This window comes from Otolemur garnettii, unplaced genomic scaffold (genome assembly GCF_000181295.1).
Source record: "Otolemur garnettii isolate 467f Iridium unplaced genomic scaffold, OtoGar3 scaffold00135, whole genome shotgun sequence".
NCBI lineage: Eukaryota > Metazoa > Chordata > Mammalia > Primates > Galagidae > Otolemur > Otolemur garnettii.
In genome coordinates, this window is record NW_003852530.1 from 4,715,719 (window position 1) to 4,734,115 (window position 18,397).

At 46.2% G+C, this 18,397-nt stretch overlaps 1 protein-coding gene across 1 annotated transcript; it reads left to right on the forward strand.

The window, feature by feature from the left end:
* Window positions 1–6,162: 6,162 nt before the first annotated feature.
* On the forward strand, window positions 6,163–15,334 carry CEBPG (CCAAT/enhancer binding protein gamma). Its single transcript, XM_012810534.2, has 2 exons — window positions 6,163–6,397; window positions 12,880–15,334. Exon 2 carries the CDS (start codon window positions 12,975–12,977, stop codon window positions 13,425–13,427), a length of 453 nt encoding a protein of 150 aa, XP_012665988.1. The 5' UTR covers window positions 6,163–6,397; window positions 12,880–12,974; the 3' UTR covers window positions 13,428–15,334.
* The last annotated feature ends 3,063 nt before the right edge of the window (window positions 15,335–18,397 follow it).

Sequence of the window (18,397 nt, forward strand, 5' to 3'; positions counted from 1 at the left end):
GGTGAGAGCACACCCGCGCCCCCTTCTCCCCTCTCCCCCTCCTTCACTTTCCTTGTTTTGATGAACATGGCAGTTTTGAGGAGTCCTGGGAAGGTATTTTGTAAAATTCCCCTGTATTCGTCTTATATTTTTCTCATGGCTAGACTGAGGTTATGGGTTCCTGGGGGTAAGACCAAAGGTAAAGTGTTATTTTCAGCTCGGTTTTACTCGGGGAACTTGTCCACCTGGTTATGGCGCCGAGGTTGACTTTGATCACCTGGCTGAAGTGGTCTTTGTTACTCTTTTCTTCTCCCTTCCAAATCTGATTCTTCATGAAGAAGTCACTCTGTGTAGCCCACACTTAAGAAATGGGGTTGGCTCAGCGCCTGTGGCTCAAGCGGCTAAGGCGCCAGCCACATACACCTAAGATGGCGGGTTCGAATCCCCAGCCTGGGCCCACCAAACAACAATGATGGCTGCAACCAAAAAATGGCCAGGCGTTGTGGCGGGCGCCTGTAGTCCCAGCTACTTGGGAGGCTGAGGCAGGAGACTCGCTTGAGCCCAGGAGTTGGAGGTTGCTGTGAGCTGTGATGCCATGGCACTCTACCCAGGGGGATAGCTTGAGGCTCCGTCTCAAAAAAAAAAAAAAAAAAAAGAAAGAAATGGAGTTAAGCTCCTATACCTGAGGGCAGAGTATAAATTATTTGGGATTCTTATGCATGGGAGATTTGTCTCTTCTATCCTTTATTTAATCATTTATTAATGTCTGTGTGGACTCATGGATGTTTTATACTCTGGGTTATAATTCAATACTACATTACTTACTTTGCCACTCAAATAATTTCAGATTTTGTCATTGGGGGCTCTTTCATTTGGCTCTTGTGACCCTTTGACAGACTGAATGTGCCCCCTGAAATTCATATGCTGAAGCCCTAACCTGTATCATGTGATGGTATTTGGAGATGAGGCCTTTGGAGGTAATTAGGGTTGAGATGAGGTCATGAGGGTGGGGTCCTCATGATGAGATTAGTGACCTTCTAAGAAGAGATACCAGAGAATTAGGTACACAAAGCAGAGATCACGTGAGCACACAGGGAGACTGCAGCTGCCTTCACACCAAGGGAACAGGCCTCAGAATGAAACTTACCTTGCCAGAACTTTGATCTTGGACTTCCCAACCTCCATACAGTGAGAAATAAATTTGTGTTGTTTAAGTTGCCCAGCCTGTGATATTTTGTTATGGAAGCCAGAGCTGCCAAAGACACCTGTCTCCATGGTTTTGCTTTTTGAGCAGTTCCTTACCTTCTGGCACTGTAAGATACTCCAGGCCTACTGGGCACAGTGGCTCATGTCTGTAATCCTAGCACTCTAGGAAGCCCAGATGGGTGGATTGCATGAGCTCAGGAGTTCGAGACCAGCCGGAGCAAGAGTAAGACACAGTCTCTAAAAATAGTCAGGCGTGGTGGCAGGTGCCTGTAGTCCCAGCTACTTGGAAGGCTGAGGCAAGAGGATTGCTTGAGCCCAAGAATTTGAGGTTTCTGTGAGCTGTGATGTCATGGTACTCTATCCAAGGTGACAAAGTGAGATGCTATCTAAAAAAAGAAAAACAAACAAACAAAATACTTATCTTATTTATTTCCTGCAGCAGTCTTAGAATTAGCACTTTTCCAAGGAGTCTGGTTCCTTTAATTAGAGAATGATATTAGCAAGGAAGTACTGGCTCCCAAGTAGCAGTATGTTGGGATGGACAAATAAAAAAAAAAAAAAGACTTAGGGCGTGGTGCCTGTGGGTCAAAGGAGTAGGGTGTCAGCCCTATATACCAGAGGTGGCGGGTTCAAACCCAGCCCCAGCCAAAAAGTAAACCAGACTTGTTTTGTGCCTGCTCAGGTGCCAGGTGCTGGCTCCTTTCCATGTCAGCATTTCTTAATTCTCAGAGCAATCCTGTGAAGTGTTCTCGGTCAGTCCTCTCTGCTGATGAGGAATGGAAGTGGAGGGTCAATGTCAGCCAGCATCATCCAGTTCTTCTCCAAGCCCAGCATGCTGCCATGATGGAGACTGGTGTCACAGACAGCACAAACAAATACCCATTTATCTTCAGTTTTGTACTTCTGTTCTTCATAGAACAGAATTATTCTAGAATAATTTGCATTGCAATCAGCATGTACCGGGTAATTGTGCTTATTCAGTGGAGTAAAGATATAAGAATAAGACCCTCCTGGGCTCAAAAAATAAAGATTACTGCTCTCAGAGTGGACAGCTGTTATGTACTTGCCTTCTGTATACAGATGGCATACTCCTATCCCGTGTGCAAAGACAGGCACTCATCTTCCTGTACACACATAGATGTCCTGCGTGGGGACGATATGTCCCTACTTGCGCGAGCTCACACGGCATGTACCTATCTATGTGTGCACAGGTGACATGTATTTGTCCTTACGTGCACAGATGAGATGCCTTAACTTAAAAGCTAATGAAATCTGACAAGCAGAACAGTGCGTTACAATGGACGTGTACAGTACCTACCATTTGTTCGAGTTTGGACTATGTCAGATATTTTTTTCTTTCACGCATTAGACTCACTTATGAGATTTGGGGACGTCCTGATTAAACCATTTAGTGCAGTGGTCCTCAACCTTCCTAATGCCACAACCCTTGAATACAGTTCCTGTGGTTGTGACCCACAGGCTGAGAACCGCTGATTTAGTGTCTTCGATGTTATCATTCTAAGCAGTGCTTCCAAAGGTAAAACTGGGAGTTTAAATTTTGCCCCCAAGGATGGGGATAATGGCACAAGGGAAAGAACAAATCAGTCGGCCAGAGTGACTAAGCTTCCCTCGGAGTGACTGCAGCCTGGTCTGCCATTTGAAGTGGATATTGATGAGGTTGTCTGCTCAGCACTCCTTTCTCCTCTGAGAACAGGCTGCCTTAGCCGCTCCTCCAGGGCAGCCATGTTAGGACATCTTGACCTGCTCCTGGCCAGTTGATTGTTCCAGGACGAGCACTTGAGCCAGCTGCGCCAGGCCCAGAGTCCTTGCCTAGGACTTTTGGAACAAGAACTTAAGAAGAGAGTTGGCCTTTTAGTGATCGAAGCTGTGAACAGTGAGGTTGTCAGTTGCCATGTGAAGAAAGTGTGTGAGCACCCAAGTGCCCGTCAATACATGAGATTAATAAAATGTGATATATATACACCATGGAGTACGACCCAGCCATAAAAAACGGTGAACTAACACTTTTTTGTTTTTTTAGACAGAGTCTCACTTTATGACCCTCAGTAGGTGCTGTGGCATCACAGCTCACAGCAACCTCCAACTCCTGGGCTTAGGCGATTCTCTTGCCTCAGCCTCTGAGTAGCTGAGACTACAGGTCCCAGCCACACACAACACCCAGCTATTTTTGGTTGCAGTTTGGCCAGGGCCGGGTTAGAACCTGCCACCCTTGGTATATGGGGCCGGTGCCCTACCCACTGAGCCACAAGTGCTGTCCAGACACCTTTTGAAAGAGCCTAGATGGAACTGGAGACTGTTCTCCTAAGTGAAGTATGGCAAGGTGGAAAAATACTGCATGTTCTTACTAGTAAACTGGAATGAATCGATCAACAACTCATGTACACATGTGAAAATAAAACTGATAGAAATCAAGCAGGTGGTGGGGGTGGGAGGGAATGGGTAAAATCACACCTCAAGGGTATAACACACTGCCTGGGTGATGGGCACTTTATCACTGTGACTCAGACTGTACAAAAACGATTCATGTAGCCAAATCATTTGTATCCCTTTTATATTCTGAATTAAATAAACAAAAACAGAAAGTTTGTGTGCAAACAGAATAAGTAAATCGATAGGCACATAGACACACATATAAAGCATTTGAGTTCTGACATGACATGGGTATTTTGTGAAGAGTGTTGTTATACCTTTCACCAAGTCCATCTTTTATGCTAAGGCTAGTCAGAGCTAGCTTTCACCTATTTCCAATCAAAGCCCTAATCAATGCAGAATGACAGATAACCATATTATCACAATAATACGCCACAATAAATATTGCTGAGACTCAAACCTGTGAGAGATATTTTCCTACTTGTCCAAATAAGACAGGTCTAGGTTTAGGTCTCCCATCAAGGGGGGTTAATTTTCCAGAGACTTTCCAAATACACATGAATTTATGTTAAGTTTGCATAGTAGACTTACAGTGAACTGGCTTTCAAATTACAAAAAGATTTTAAATTACTAAATTTTTCCTCTACTTTATGGAAACAAAATGATAAGTTGTGGTGACCAAGTAAACTAAAATTTTCTGAGACACAGCACTGGGTCAGTCAATAGGTACTTTTTGATTGTGATGCTTGGGTCCTTGTGACATGGTGGACTTCTGAGCCTTCCCAAGCTCTCTTTCCTTATAGAGAGAGCAAACCTTTCAGAAGCTTCCTATCTTTTAGGCAAAAATCTGAACATTTCTTGTGCCTACCTGGCTCCCATTAGTCTGGACGGGGGCCCTCCACTTCAGTCACTTTGGCCTTAAATTTCTAGCCTCACAGGACCATTTGACAAGACTGGCATCCACTTATCTGTGCTGCCAAGCAAAGTCCTACCCATTTTTCAGGTCTTCCCTGACCCAACACACTAGGTCTGGTTCTCTTTCTATAATTTGTCACCGCATCCTGTATTTCTTTCTTGTAATACCTAGGAAAATGATAATTGAAAAAAAATTGGGTAATTACTGAATGCCTGCCTCCCTGGCTCTTAAGTGTAAGATTCACGTGGGAGAGACAGTATTTGTCTTGTTCATTGAACACAGCTAGGCACATAGTTGGCACAAATTATGTATTTGTAAAGTGAGTAGAAGAAAGAATTACCAGCTACCAGCTGAAGAGGAAATAAATACCCATCTCTTGGGCATTGACCAGACCTGCTGGTTGTGGAAGGCCTGCCCAGACAGAGACACAGAGACTGCTGGAACAGCTTGCCAGAGCAGTTAGCAAACCAGAGAATAATTAAATATACCTTTACGTGTTTTTCTCCTACAATTTTTAAGTGATTAGCAAATGTTCAGTTCTTAATCCAATTTTAACAGTGCTAACCATCTTGATCAAAGAAATTTCAGCTCAGAATACTGACAGCCAAAGTCAAGAACACACTGGTTTGGATGACATTGTGTTATTCTCCCAAGTGTACGACAGTGGCTACCATTGTTCACTTTTAGTTGTGGTGCCTTTTATTTTATTTTTTACTTCGTTTTATCATTTCTTATTCATTCCTCGAAACAGTCTTATGGGGAGAGCTGTTCCCATGGACGATGAAGAAACACTTCCTCTTTCAAAGCCTTTATTTTTTGAATGATATGAATTGCCAAAGAGGAAGCAATCAAACCTATCGAGCGAGCGTTCCCTGCCCTCCGCCCCGCGCGCTGCTTCCTGGTTTTAAAATGCTTTCGGATCCTCCGGTGAGTTGTCTTAGATAAGTGGATAACTATTCATTTTTAGGGAATCACGTCTTTCACCTGTTCGTTCAGCTGGAAGACACCACAAGGGAATCGATTTTGCAAATTCAATTCATTACACCCTAACAACGAGCCACAACTTGCAGCTTTCGCGAAGGTGACATCGATAGCTATCCTACGTAGGACAAATTTAGCTTCATTCGTTTTCAATCACAAAGTCTGCAATCGCCTTCCGGGCGGCGCGGGTCCGGGACTCGGCTCCCGGCTGCGCCGCACTCACGCGGGCTCCAGGGGAGGCGGCGAGTGCAGCCAGCGCTCCGAGAGACTCTGCAGGCCTCCAGGGGACGCCGCCCGCGGTCCCCCCTGCCGCCAGAGGACGAAGCAAAACCAGAACAGAAATCGTTGATTTCAAAAACCACCTAGGGAAATGTTTTCCAAAGGCAGGTGAGGCCTTTTCAAAGCGATGGTTCTTCAAGCCTCCGACTTGAACAGAACTTTTCTCGCCGCAACCCGCCCACGGCACTGGGTCTCCGCCGCCGCCAACCGGCGGGAGCAGCCAAGGGACCGCGGGCGGTGCAACAAGCCGCCGCCAGCTCCGGCCACACCCGCCACACCCGTCGGCCCCGCCGAGCCGCGGCCAACGCCCCCGCCGTGTGCCCGCCTCCCGCAGCCAGACGGCTCGCGATTGGCTGGAGAGGCTGCCCGTCACGAGGAGAGGTTGCGTCGTCCGGAGCCCTGCGCTCCCATTGGTCGAGGTGGTGGCGGCCGCGCGCGCGGGGTCCCGGCGAGGAGGGGAAGCCGGTGGCCGCGAGGGGGGGAAGCCGGTGGCCGCGGCGGCGGAACGGGCGGAGGCTGCCGGTTTCGTAACCGTCGCTCCTCCTCGCTGACTCGCGGGCTGCGAGGCCTGGGTCGCATCGGGCCGCGCCGCGCGGGGCTGCTCGGAGCGGAGGCCGCCTGGGGGCGGGCGGGCCGGAGGCGCAGGTAAGGAGGCCGCGGGCGGGCACGCGGAGACCGGGGAGGAGGCCGCGGCGGGGCCGCCCGCTGGCCTGGGCGCGGGCCCGGCTCGGGGAGACTCGGCCCGGTGCGAGGTGGCCTGCTGGCGGGGAAGGCCCCGCGAGGCTCGAGGCGCAGGCGGCGGCCCCGCGCGGCGTCTGATGCAACCTGCCGGCAACACCCGGCGGGGACGCTGAGCTCATCCCTGGCCTGGGCCCAGCGCCGCGGCGCCACCGGCCGACCCCGACTCCCCCCACCGGCGCCCCGAGCTCGGAGCGCGGCGGACGCTGGCGACGGGATGGAGGGCGAGGTGTGCCCCCCTCCAGAACCCGGCCCTCTGCGAAACAGGCGGTGTGACAAGCCAGGCTCGTATTGGCCCCTGGGGATGAAGGGTGTTCCTAGAACAGCAGAAGGTGGACGGTATCTTTAGTGCCACATACGATGATATGTTCTGCCCCTCCAAAATGGCTCGGTCTGTGGTGGTCTGGAATTCTGTCCAGAAGTTAATAAAGCGACAGAGCAGCCAGCGAGAGCACTTGATTTTTAAATACATAACTTTACCGAAAGACTTTTTTGCTTATTTAGGAGGTTCTTTTTGAGTGTCCCGCAGTTCACCATTGAACGCAGCAACAACCACGAGTCCAATAGAAAAAGAAGTACAGGCGGTAAAGCCCTTTGCTAGCACGGTTGGAGGCAGCATAGCAGGGGGAAATAGAGGCGTCTGGATAGAGAGGATGGAAATGCAGGTTGAGGGGAAAGAGATTTTGTTCTTCCATGTAAGTTTGTTTGTTGCTGTTCTTCAGAAGGTCTAAGTTTGGTTTTCCTCTTGTTTGATGTTTATCCTGTTTATCTGCCACCTTTAAACGTGTGGTCGGTTTTAGAAAGGTTGTACCGTTGTTGGGTGACACAAAATTACCTTCAAAGCTATGCTCAATTGAATCCTTACTTGAAATAGATTACCTAAATGCACATCTCTCTCCTAAAGAAATGTGACTCCCAAGGAAAATCTTGAAATAAAATACTGTAAAGGTTTGCTTTACTAAGAAATTCTGCACCACAAAGTTGTTGATGTTTTAACTTAGGATCTGGTCAGCTGTTACCACTTGAGTAGTATCTGGGATAAGTCATTAAGGTTGATTCTGTTTCTGGAAGAACGTACCATAAACAAGGCTAGATAATTACGGGATGCTAGGGAGCTGAAGCATATTTCAGCGTCTTGATTCCTGCTTCTGGTGAGCACACTTGGCTGGTTCAATTATTTTTAATATCTGCCTAAAAAAAAAGGAGATGGAAACAAAACTTCCATTTTTTCAGAATATCTTTTGAATTCTCAGGAGCATTTGATGACTGAAAGCCGTTCTGATCTTGGAGAGGTGGTTTCATCCCTGGGCAATTAAATGGCCCATGGTAGCGCCTGGTAAAGACAGGTAGGACCCGCTTGGGGTGAATTTGGTCTTGTGGTCTAAGGTTGCTTCACCTGGTCACGGGAATGGTAAATACAGGGAGTCACAATTCCAGGCTGGTTGTATATTCTTGGGATGGTGCAGTGGGTTCTTATAGTACATATCGGTAGGTGCACTGGTTTCCTGACTTTTTCCTATAAGTAAGAAAAGAAAATGAGCATGAGCTCCCAATAGATGTGTATTTACAAGCAATGTTTTTATTTTGTGTATTACAAATCACGCTAAAAGTAGATTAGAAAGTAAAAAAGACAAACATAGCTGGGCACAGCAGCTCACGCCAGTAATCCCAGCACGCTGGCAGCTGAGGTGGGTGGATCGCTTGAGCTCAAAGAGTTGGAGACCAGTCTGAGCAAGAGTGAGTTCCCTGTATCTACTAAAAATAGAAAAACTACCCAGGCATTGTGGTTCTGTAGTCCCATCTACTGGGGAGGCTGAGGCAAGAGGATCTCTTGAGCCCAAGAATTTGAGGTTGCTGTGGGCTATGTCTACCCAGGGTGACAGAATGAGATTCTGCCCCCCCCCCCAAAAAAGGCAAACATACATTTTCTTGTCATACCCCAGTGGATCACTTACTACTCCCTAAAAGAGTGTACATCCCCCTTCAGAGACCTGACTAGGTGCTGGAGAAGTGCAGATGATCGGAGTCTGGCTCTGGCTTAGTCTGCAGGGAGCTCGCCAGAGAGCTCAAGTTGACAGATTGTACAGAAGCACAGAGAAGAGAGAAACACAGACCATTGAGGACAGTGGTTAGTGTTGTCGAGGTGTGAAGCAGGAGAGAAGGTCAGGACCTGTAGACTGGAGCCACAGGTGGACAGTGTGACACTCAGGTTTGAGTGCTGCTTTGCTCTAGAGACAGTGATCAGAGGGAGCCCTGCTAATCAGAGACTAGTGCCCCTGAGAGATGATGTTAACCTGAGGGTAACATGTGGCATTGCAATGGAGAGGAAGGGTAGAAATGAGATTATTCTTCCTTTTTCTTTTTTTGTTGTCTTATGTAGAATTGTCAGTTTCCAAAGACCCAACAGATTTGGGATAAGGGACAAACATCAGTGCATATTTTTAAGTGTTGATCTTCCCTGAGGAAATTAAGTGAACAGTTTGTTTTGGAGGGCAAGAGGAAGACTACCTGGTTCTAGGTATATGGGGGGAAAGGTGATAAAAGGGTCAGCATAGTTCTGGGCAGGTTATTTTTTTTTTTCCCTAAGTGAAACTTGAAAAAAATTTGATTTTGTTTTACTCATTCTGACATTTTGAACTTTTGGTGATTTGAATGAACAGTAAGAAGTTTGAATTTTAGAAAGCTGGTTACCCATTTAGTCCAACATTAAGATCCATTGTTAATCTAGAGCAGTGGCTCTCAGATCTCAGTGTCAGAATCACCTGGGGTCCCCTTAAAACAGTCTCCTCACTCCTCCTCCTGGATGATTTGGGTCAGTGGTAACCTGAGAATCTGCACTTCTGAAAAATTTCTAAGTGACGGTGATGCTCATCCAGGGACCACACTTTGAGAGCACTGCTCTTAAGCTTTCCTACTCTTTCTTGAACGATTCGGAAGCAAGGAAATGAGGTGCCACCCTGCTTCCTGCAGACTGGACTTTGATATTTGTCCATGCAGGAGCCAGTCTTCATTTAGGGTTGAGTGTCCAGACTGGACACAAACTTATGTTTTTGCCTCTTGTTGGTGCTCAGTAAATGTTTGTGGAAGGAACAGAAGCATAAAATAGTGTCTTTTTCATTGTAAAAAACAAAATTTATAATCTGTCTGAGGTTACGTTTTTTTGACGACTTAACTTCTTTGATTCCCATTACTTGGTTAAGTTTCTTTCTCTTCACTTTAAGAGCTACTTTTTTTATTTATATACGGTTGAAGAACTTTTTAAAAAAAAAACCTTCTTGGAGGTATTTTTATTATTCCAAGTTTCTGTTTCTTAACTTTTTTTTTTTTTTTTTTACCTGTTTGTAGGTTCAGTGAATACTCTTGATTTTTAAGCCAACACCTTCCCTGCTGTGTTCACCCTAGTACCTTGGCAAGATGAGTCAGACCAAGATGAGAGAGCCCTTCCCTGTTCCTGTACCTTTGGGTACAGACACAGGCACGTAGGACGCACATCACTGAACTTAGAGCCTGTGATGAGAAGAGTTCTTAGTGACCGAAGGTCATGATGTATTGTCAGTTGGAAGGAATCTTACCATCCCACACCCTTCATTTGCAGATGGGAAATCGAAGCCCACCAAAGAGAAGGGATTTGCCCAAACTGGAATGGGCAGCCAGAGCCAGAGCTGCCCCGGCCCCAGGTCTGCACAAGTCTGGATCCTTGCTACCTGAGCTTGATCAAGTTGACTGTAGAGATTGGCTTTTAATAATAAAAATATAATTGGTATATAAAAATATTAAGAAGGACGGCGCCTGTGGCTCAGTGGGTAGGGTGCCAGCCCTATATACCGAGGGGGGTAGGTTCGAACCTGGCCCCACCAGCTAAAACAAATAGCCGGGCATTGTGGCAGGTGCCTATAGTCCCAGCTACTTGGGAGGCTGAGGCAAGAGAATTGCTTAAGCCCAAGAGTTGGAGGTTGCTGTGATCTGTGACACCATGGCATGCTACTGAAGGCAAAAAAAATATTGAGGAGTAGATAAGTAAGATGAACATGGTCACGATGGTTAACACAACCCCAGGATGGATATTATTAATAAACAAGTTCTTCAAATATTGAGTAAAACATTTATGTTCTCTTCACACCAGATAGATAAGCACTAGAGTTAGGTGGCAGTGAGCGTGGCGCAGGTTACTACTGGACAGCCACTTTTTAACTATAAGAAAAATTAGGCCAGGTAATTATCAAGGGGGATTGTGAAGTGTCCATTGCTGGAGATAGACTTGGAGGCGGTCTTTCTCACAGTTTGGAAGGAAGCCGTCTTGCCTTAGGACTGGAGTGAGAACTGGTGACCCACTGAGCAATGGAAAGAAATAATATATGGAGTTTTTTAAAAATTTCAAAACAAAGTAGTATTTATTAATAAAACACTGGAAAATACTGAAGAGCCTCAAAAAGAAAACTACAGTCTTCTCTCATCCTACCTCTTGCAGATATTCACTATCAGCATTTGGGGGTACAGGTGATGGGTGCATGTGTGCTCTTTGCCCTTGTTCCTGGCTGAAATATTTACAAACCCGATGGCTAGATCTCTGGCAGGCATCTCAGGAACATAAAGATGAGTGTCTCATCATAAGCCTGGCACAAGAGCTGCCCGAATCAGAAACCAGGCAAGAACACTCCCCTCTGCACCCGCCTCAGCCCTCCATGAAGCAGAGCACGGCCCTTCTCTAAGACACGCTCCCTTTTTCATGAAAGGTAGACTGTGCTTCTCAGCATGTTTCCCGCCGCAGAGTACGGGGCTCAGTGGCCTCCGTTTTCGTCTCTCTCATTCTAAAGTAAGACATTCTAAGTGTCTTAGCAGATATAAATCTGTGAAAAAGTTTGTACACCTCTGTGTTGTTATGTGGACTTCTGAAGCAAAGATTTTTTTACAGAGCAGGCCAGTAAACAAAGTTTATATGGACCCGCCCAGCTAAAGGTCTGGGTGAAGCTCCTGGTGACTGCTGACAGGGCTTTTCTTAATAACTGTGAGATGCGCTCATTTGGGGCATTCCATAATTTGGAATAGAATTTTTCATTGAAGAAGTTTTAACTTTTTCCACGGAAGTAGTTTTAACAGTTTCATAAAAAGAGAACAGGCTAAATTTCTGGTTCCTAAGACTGCTTTCTGAATTCCCAAGAATGCTGTGACACAGCCCACTCCGCTTGACCAGTCTGTCCTGCAGGGCCTTCAGGATGGGGGAGATCTGCTTTACACTTGCTGAGGCCACTGTGGGATTCACAGCAGTTGCAGCTTTGACCCTTTCTTCATTTCTGCAGGCAGGGCGTCCCCTCAGTGCTTCCCTAGTGTGACGTGGCTGCAGCTGTCGGCCCTTTGTCCAGCTTGCTACCGGTACTTACACTTCCTTGAAGGCGTCATTAGGACTTTTGTTGCTTTCCTCCTGGTTCCTGGTTGTGTGTGTTGAGATGTCTGATTAGTTTTGTCAAAAAAAGAAAAAACATGAGTGGAAGCATGGTGGGATGGGGGAGCAAATGGGTCTCAGAGCTCCTAAATGCAGTGCTCCTAAACCATGGTACTATCATTTGAAGTCATTTAAAAAATAAAAATCAAAAAATATCTTTTAAAAATATCTCATAGACCAGGCATAGTGACTCACATCTGTAATCCTACCACTCTGGGAGGCTGAGCTGGGTGGATCACTTGAGCTCAGGAGTTCCAGATCAGCCTGAGCAGGAGCGAGACCCTGTTTCTAATAAAATAGAAAAACTAGCTGGGTGCTGTGGTGGGCACCTATAGTCCCAACTACTTGGGAGACTGAAGCAAGAGGATCTAAAGAAAGGTCTAGGAGAAAATTGAAGTCCCTGATGATTCCCCCTGTATGCTGGGACAGCAGCATGCAGAGATGATGGCGTCCTAGTCCCAGTCCCTGCCAGTCCTGGAGCCTGGGCGCTCTCCTCCAGCTTTGTGTTTGCACTTGGACCAACGACTGAGACTTTCCCACCCTTCATTGCAGGTGTCTTTCTTCTATCACAGTGGGACTCAGCTTTTCCACGTTTAACCCAAACATCTCAAATGCCTTCCTGGTGGATTATCAGTTGCTGTTAGCGCATACGTGCCGCCTTATTGTCGGGGTCCTGTTTTGTTTTTCCTCCTGTTTTTGATAACAATCGCAGATGGACAGCACCCTCAGGGATTCTGGTGGGCTGAGTTTAGCCTTCTGGTGTTTCTGAGCTAACTTACCTTTCTAAATTAAATGAGGGAGACTTCAGAAACACTGGAACAGTTGGCAGTTGCTATAGACTTTTCTCAGCATAATCAATTAATGTTGGCCTGCTGTTAGGTGCAGTAGAGTTTAATCTCATTTGATGCTGTCATTTCAAATATCTTAATACGATTTGTTTTTTAACTAGGTACATGTGAAGATTTTTTGGCAGTTTAGCGTGGAAACTGTTGAACCCCTGTGCTGGTTTCTGCGCGTTCTGTGTTGGCCAGGGAGAGCGCCCAAATGAGCAAGCCATCGCAGCAGAACAGTACTCCAGGAGTGAACGGGATAAGCGTCATTCACACTCAGGCACATGCCAGCGGCTTGCAGCAGGTCCCTCAGCTGGTGCCCGCTGGCCCTGGGGGAGGAGGCAAAGCTGCAGCTCCCAGCAAGCAAAGCAAAAAGAGTTCACCTATGGATCGAAATAGCGATGAGTATCGGCAGCGCAGGGAGAGGAACAACATGGCCGTGAAAAAGAGCCGGTTGAAAAGCAAGCAGAAAGCACAGGACACACTGCAGAGAGTGAATCAGCTCAAGGAAGAGAACGAACGTTTGGAAGCAAAAATCAAATTGCTGACTAAGGAACTGAGTGTCTTAAAAGATTTGTTTCTTGAGCACGCGCACAACCTTGCAGACAACGTGCAGCCCATTAGCACTGAAAGCACAGCCACAGATTCCAGTGGTTCAGGACAGTAGACCTTGCCCTCTCCAGACTCCACAGCCTGTGGTCTGAACCCTTAGTGGATGTGACCTCCTGCAGCACTCGTACCAGTAGGTGAAGGTTGTCTTCTTCCATTATTCAAAGACACAGTGGAGGTCATTTTCTAGGACCAGTACTGAGAGTTGATTAGCTAAACATGTTAACCTTGTAATTTAAATGTCTGGTTTTAAATGACACAGTCTTTTGTGGGGATAAAAAAGCAAGCATTTTAAAGATACATGGTAAAAAATTATCCTGGACCTTGATATTTGTAATAAATCTTGACTTCCCGAGAAATTCTTCTTTTTTAAATTGGGGAAAAGAAATGGGCAACCGGCAGGTCATGCTGAAGGTTCTTGGCTCTGTAGTGGAGATGTGAGTGGGATTACGAAAAGTTGAATGCCATCTGTGTCAATCTATTTGTGATTTTACTCTAAATTATGTATTGTTAAGTCCTTAGAGCTGTAGAAACCAATCACTTTGTAACTTGGAGTGATTTTACGTATAGCGTAAACTTTATCTTATCATAATTAGGACTGGTTCCCCCAACAAGTACAAGTTTTGGAATTGTGATGTCAGTTGAAGAAAGCTCATCACATCTTAAAGTCCGGTACAGCCAGTTGACTCAAAAGTGCAAGTAACATTGAGAAAGAAAATAGGCTTTATTAGAAAATAAAAGTAAAGCATATTAGAATTATTGGGTTTGGATATATGTGGGTTATTAGATTGACATTATTTTGCCTTTAAAAAGAGCTCAGTGGTTTAGAGAAGCTTGTGTACCAAGACGTCTGTTTCTGCAGATGCTAGTAGAGTAAGCATTGTTTTGAATAACGTTTTGACAGTCAGGTTAGTAAACAAAATGTCTTAGCAGTTTGATGCCACATGCTGATTGGGAGCTGGAATATTAATCAACTCAGCAGGTAACTTTCTCTGTTCAAAATAGCTGCCATGGGGCTATGATTTTTAAAGGCAAAGGTTTCTTGTAAAGGATCATTTTGGTATTTGATCTTAACCAAGTGATTATTAGAAAAATCTATCAACTCCATGCCATCTCCTAAAATTATTGTTTAAGAAAACTTGAAAGTGTAAGGTTTAACCTTTAATTTATTCACTTAAATACATCTTTTTATAATACTTTTGTTATATATCTGTTTCTCTGGCTAGTGACCGTTCTGCTAGACTTTATGTACCACTGCTTCTGCTTAGTCATGTTCTTTTATGTCCCATAAATTATTTTAGAAAGAAAATGCTGATAAAACTCAGGATATTGACGTTTCTGTTTGGACTCCATGGCAGTCACTCAGACAGGGAGTCTAGAGTCTGGCTTCTGTCCGTGTTGGTAAAACCGACAGAAGCCAGCTTCCTTTTTGCAGCACAGTTCTAGCTCAGATTTGTTGGCTTTTGTGTAGTTCTTTGTTTCTGGGCTGGTGATGAAACTGAATCATATCTGATTAAAAGTTTGTGTCACCAGGCATCTCATTTGGCCACATTGCTGTTTCAGACTAGGACTTGGGATAATGTAACCAGGATGTAACTCAAGTTGCACCCTGGGGGTCGTGGAAGAGTGCGAGTGCCGACTCTATATCCTCCTGGGCAGGAGAAGACATCGCAGTGCCCTGCAACTCAGCAGAGCCATTGTTAGGGTCACAGGGCCCTGCTGAATGTCAGACAGGAGCCCAGGGTTGTTCCATGAGATGTTGTCCCAGGAGGGTTATTAACACATATAGAGCCAAGAAGTAGGTTTCTGTTAGGGTCCAGTACTTGTTCACTTTGGCTGGAGTATTGATCTCCTCATAAAGGCTGATAAATGTTTTGAATAACCAGGATACCATAGAATCCTACTGATTGATGTTATATAATTAATCGGTGATGCAGTTAGGTCACTTGAATCTTTTTTTTTAAAGATAGTCTCACTCTGTCACCTTTGGTAGAGTGCCATGGCGTCACATAGCTCATAGCAACCTCAAACTCTTGGGCTTAAGTGATTCTCTTGCCTCAGCCTCCCAAGTAGCTGGGACTACAGGTGCCCACCACAATGCCTGACTATTTTTAGAGATGAGGTCTTACTCTGGCTCAGTCTGGTTTCAAACTCATGAGCTCAGGCAGTCCACCTGCTTTGGCCTCCCAGAGTGCTAGGATTCTTTGTCTAGGTCATTTGAATCTTTAAGCACCTATAATAGATGCTACAGACATTTTAATCCCTTATTCACTAAAAAATGTTTTTCATAAATTGAAATCCCCATAGAATTTATGGTCACCAATTATATAAATTGACTTAAACATCTTGAAAATGAAGCTTTACGGATCATCAGGGATTTGTGCACAATATTTCAAATCAGGACACAAGGTCAGAACTTTGGGAAAACCTGATGAAAGCTTTTCCTGTTACCTATGCCAATCAGAACTTAGGACAAGGGAGCAATCGTGCATAGAACAGAAATGTTCACCACTGTCTTGACTATCTTACGGAAGTAGTTGGGAATGAAAGTTTTTAGTTTGACAGATGTTTCAGTATAAAACTGAGGGGAACCAAGTATGGGGAATGAATAAGTTTAGAGGTTTGAGAATTGTAAAGTGACTGTTGTAACTTTTACTGGGTGTCACTTAGAAACTGTTAGGATTTGCTCCGCCTCTGCAGGCGGATCCGTCCGGGGCTCAGGCTGTCGCCTGCATTTCTAGCTGCACAGGAGTCTGGGGTGGGTGTTTCGGCTGGTTTGGGCGGCAGGTGGTGAGAGCACAGCGGCTTTTCCTGCTGCTGGCCCCTTGGCGGTTACTGGGATGCTTTGACGTTCTTACTAAGAAGTAGTAAGACTTTAATAAAATTTAACCAGGTTTTTGAAATTCCGGTCTTGAGTGTGAAATTCTCAAATTTACAGAAAAAGTAGATGTACAATTTAGTATTTGATATTTAAAAAAGGAAACTGTAGCAACTTTTATGTTTCTTAATCCTCTGTAGAGGGCTTGTCACTTTGTACCTGAACAACCCACTTAGCGCTCTCAGTGCTTTCTGATGCCTTAGAAATAGGAAACACTTTTGTTTGACAAAAGCTGGGAAGGAGGAAGCCCATTCTGCAGCCCTCAGAGCTGCCTCTCAGGAAGAAGTGCTCACTTGTTCTTTTTGTTCCTGGCTTTCCTCAGTTTGTGAGATTACTCTATTTTTTTAAATATAATTTTATTTCTTTCAATGAATTTAAAATAAAAAAAAACCTTTGAAACAATTACTATGTTTCATTGTGGGTTTCTTTGTAATGGACAGGGGAAAGCACTAGGAGTGCTAGACGGCTCAGACGGCAGGGCCGGCTGGGCTGTCTTCCCTGTTCCCAGTCTGGGGGTCGGGTGGTGTTTGACGGCTCAGACGGCAGGGCCGGCCGGGCTGTCCTCCCTGTTCCCAGTCTGGGGGTCCGGCTGTGCTGGACGGCTCAGATGGCAGGGCCGGCCGGGCTGTCCTCCCTGTTCCCAGTCTGGGGGTCGGGTGGTGCTGGACGGCTCAGACGGCAGGGCTGGCCAGGCTGTCCTCCCTGTTCCCAGTCTGGGGGTCGGGTGGTGCTGGACGGCTCAGACGGCAGGGCCAGCCAGGCTGTCCTCCCTGTTCCCAGTCTGGGGGTCCGGCTGTGCTGGACGGCTCAGAGCGGCAGGGCCGGCCGGGCTGTCCTCCCTGTTCCCATTCTGGGGGTCGGGTGGTGCTGAATGGCTCAGGTGGCTCAGACGGCAGGGTCGGCCGGGCTGTCCTCCCTGTTCCCAGTCTGGGGGTCAAGTGGTGCTGGACGGCTCAGAGCGGCAGGGCCGGCCAGGCTGTCCTCCCTGCTCCCAGTCTGGGGGTCGGGCGGGGGTGGGAGGGACAGGAAGAGTTACTTTGTCCAGGTCGACATCCCCTATTTCCCTTAGTGCACAGGGAGGTGGTTTTCTCTGGACACGGGATATATCTATAGTTATAGTTCAGTCGCTTGTTATAATCTAAAAACGTAAAGTAGAGCAGGGGACGTGGTAAGTAGGTTCTACGTAATCACGTCTCAGGCGTGGTTTCCAGCACCACAGTGGAAGAGGAGGCGTTGTCTTGGGGTGCACATTAACTTCATAAACGCTAATGAACGCTGATGAGCAAAAACAAGATTCGTGCATAATTTTCATGGTACCTGCCACCACAGATAAGCAAAAACACCCTCACGTAAACTGCATGTGGCTTGTGACACCCCCAAGAGTGGTGAGGAGTTGGTAGGTTGTGAAGTAAGGCCTCCCCTCACCATAGCTCCACAGTGTGTGTGAACACCTTCATTCACGGGACGTCATACGTGGAGAAGTCAGTTGCCAATTTCATAAAGATGGGGGGTCCAGGAAGCTGATTGGAAGGGTTTCAAGAGAAGACGCCACTTAGATCCTTTTCTTCTGTGATCCTACAGTAGTTTTAAATCTTGGGAAATAAATGTCCATTTATTACATCTTAATAAAGATTACAGTATAGTGATTATTTCTATGGGTAGTATGTCCCAGCTTATTCTTATGAATTAGTTATAATTTTGAATCTAATAATGTCTTAAATTTTTGAGAGGTTATTTCTTTGTGAAGGTGCCAGGTCTTTGGTAACAGAAGCAGTAGTAGACTGCACATCTGTACCAGAGAGTTCAGGAGCTTTATACATGCGAGGAGGAGGACACCAGTGCCTACAAATTCTTCCAGCATCCGGACTTGTCACAGAGCTCTAGGCCTGAAAGTCATGTAGCAGCATCAAGAAAAACGGAGGTTGTAGACTTGGGCTTGATAAAGAACAGAGTCGTTAGTGAGGCAGTCACGCGTCACACTCTGCAGCCCAGACACAGTCGCGCCACTCCTCAGGAGTAGCTGTAGAGCCAGATTCTCGTCCACACCGCCGCCTCTCAGCTCTACATCCTAACGCATCTGTCCACACCGCCGCCTGTCAGCTCTACATCCTAACGCATCTGTCCACACCGCCGCCTGTCAGCTCTACATC

Excerpts from the sequence above, each read along its gene's own strand:
- CEBPG (XM_012810534.2), top strand. The coding sequence starts at position 12,975 with ATGAGCAAGCCATCGCAGCAGAACAGTACTCCAGGAGTGAACGGGATA.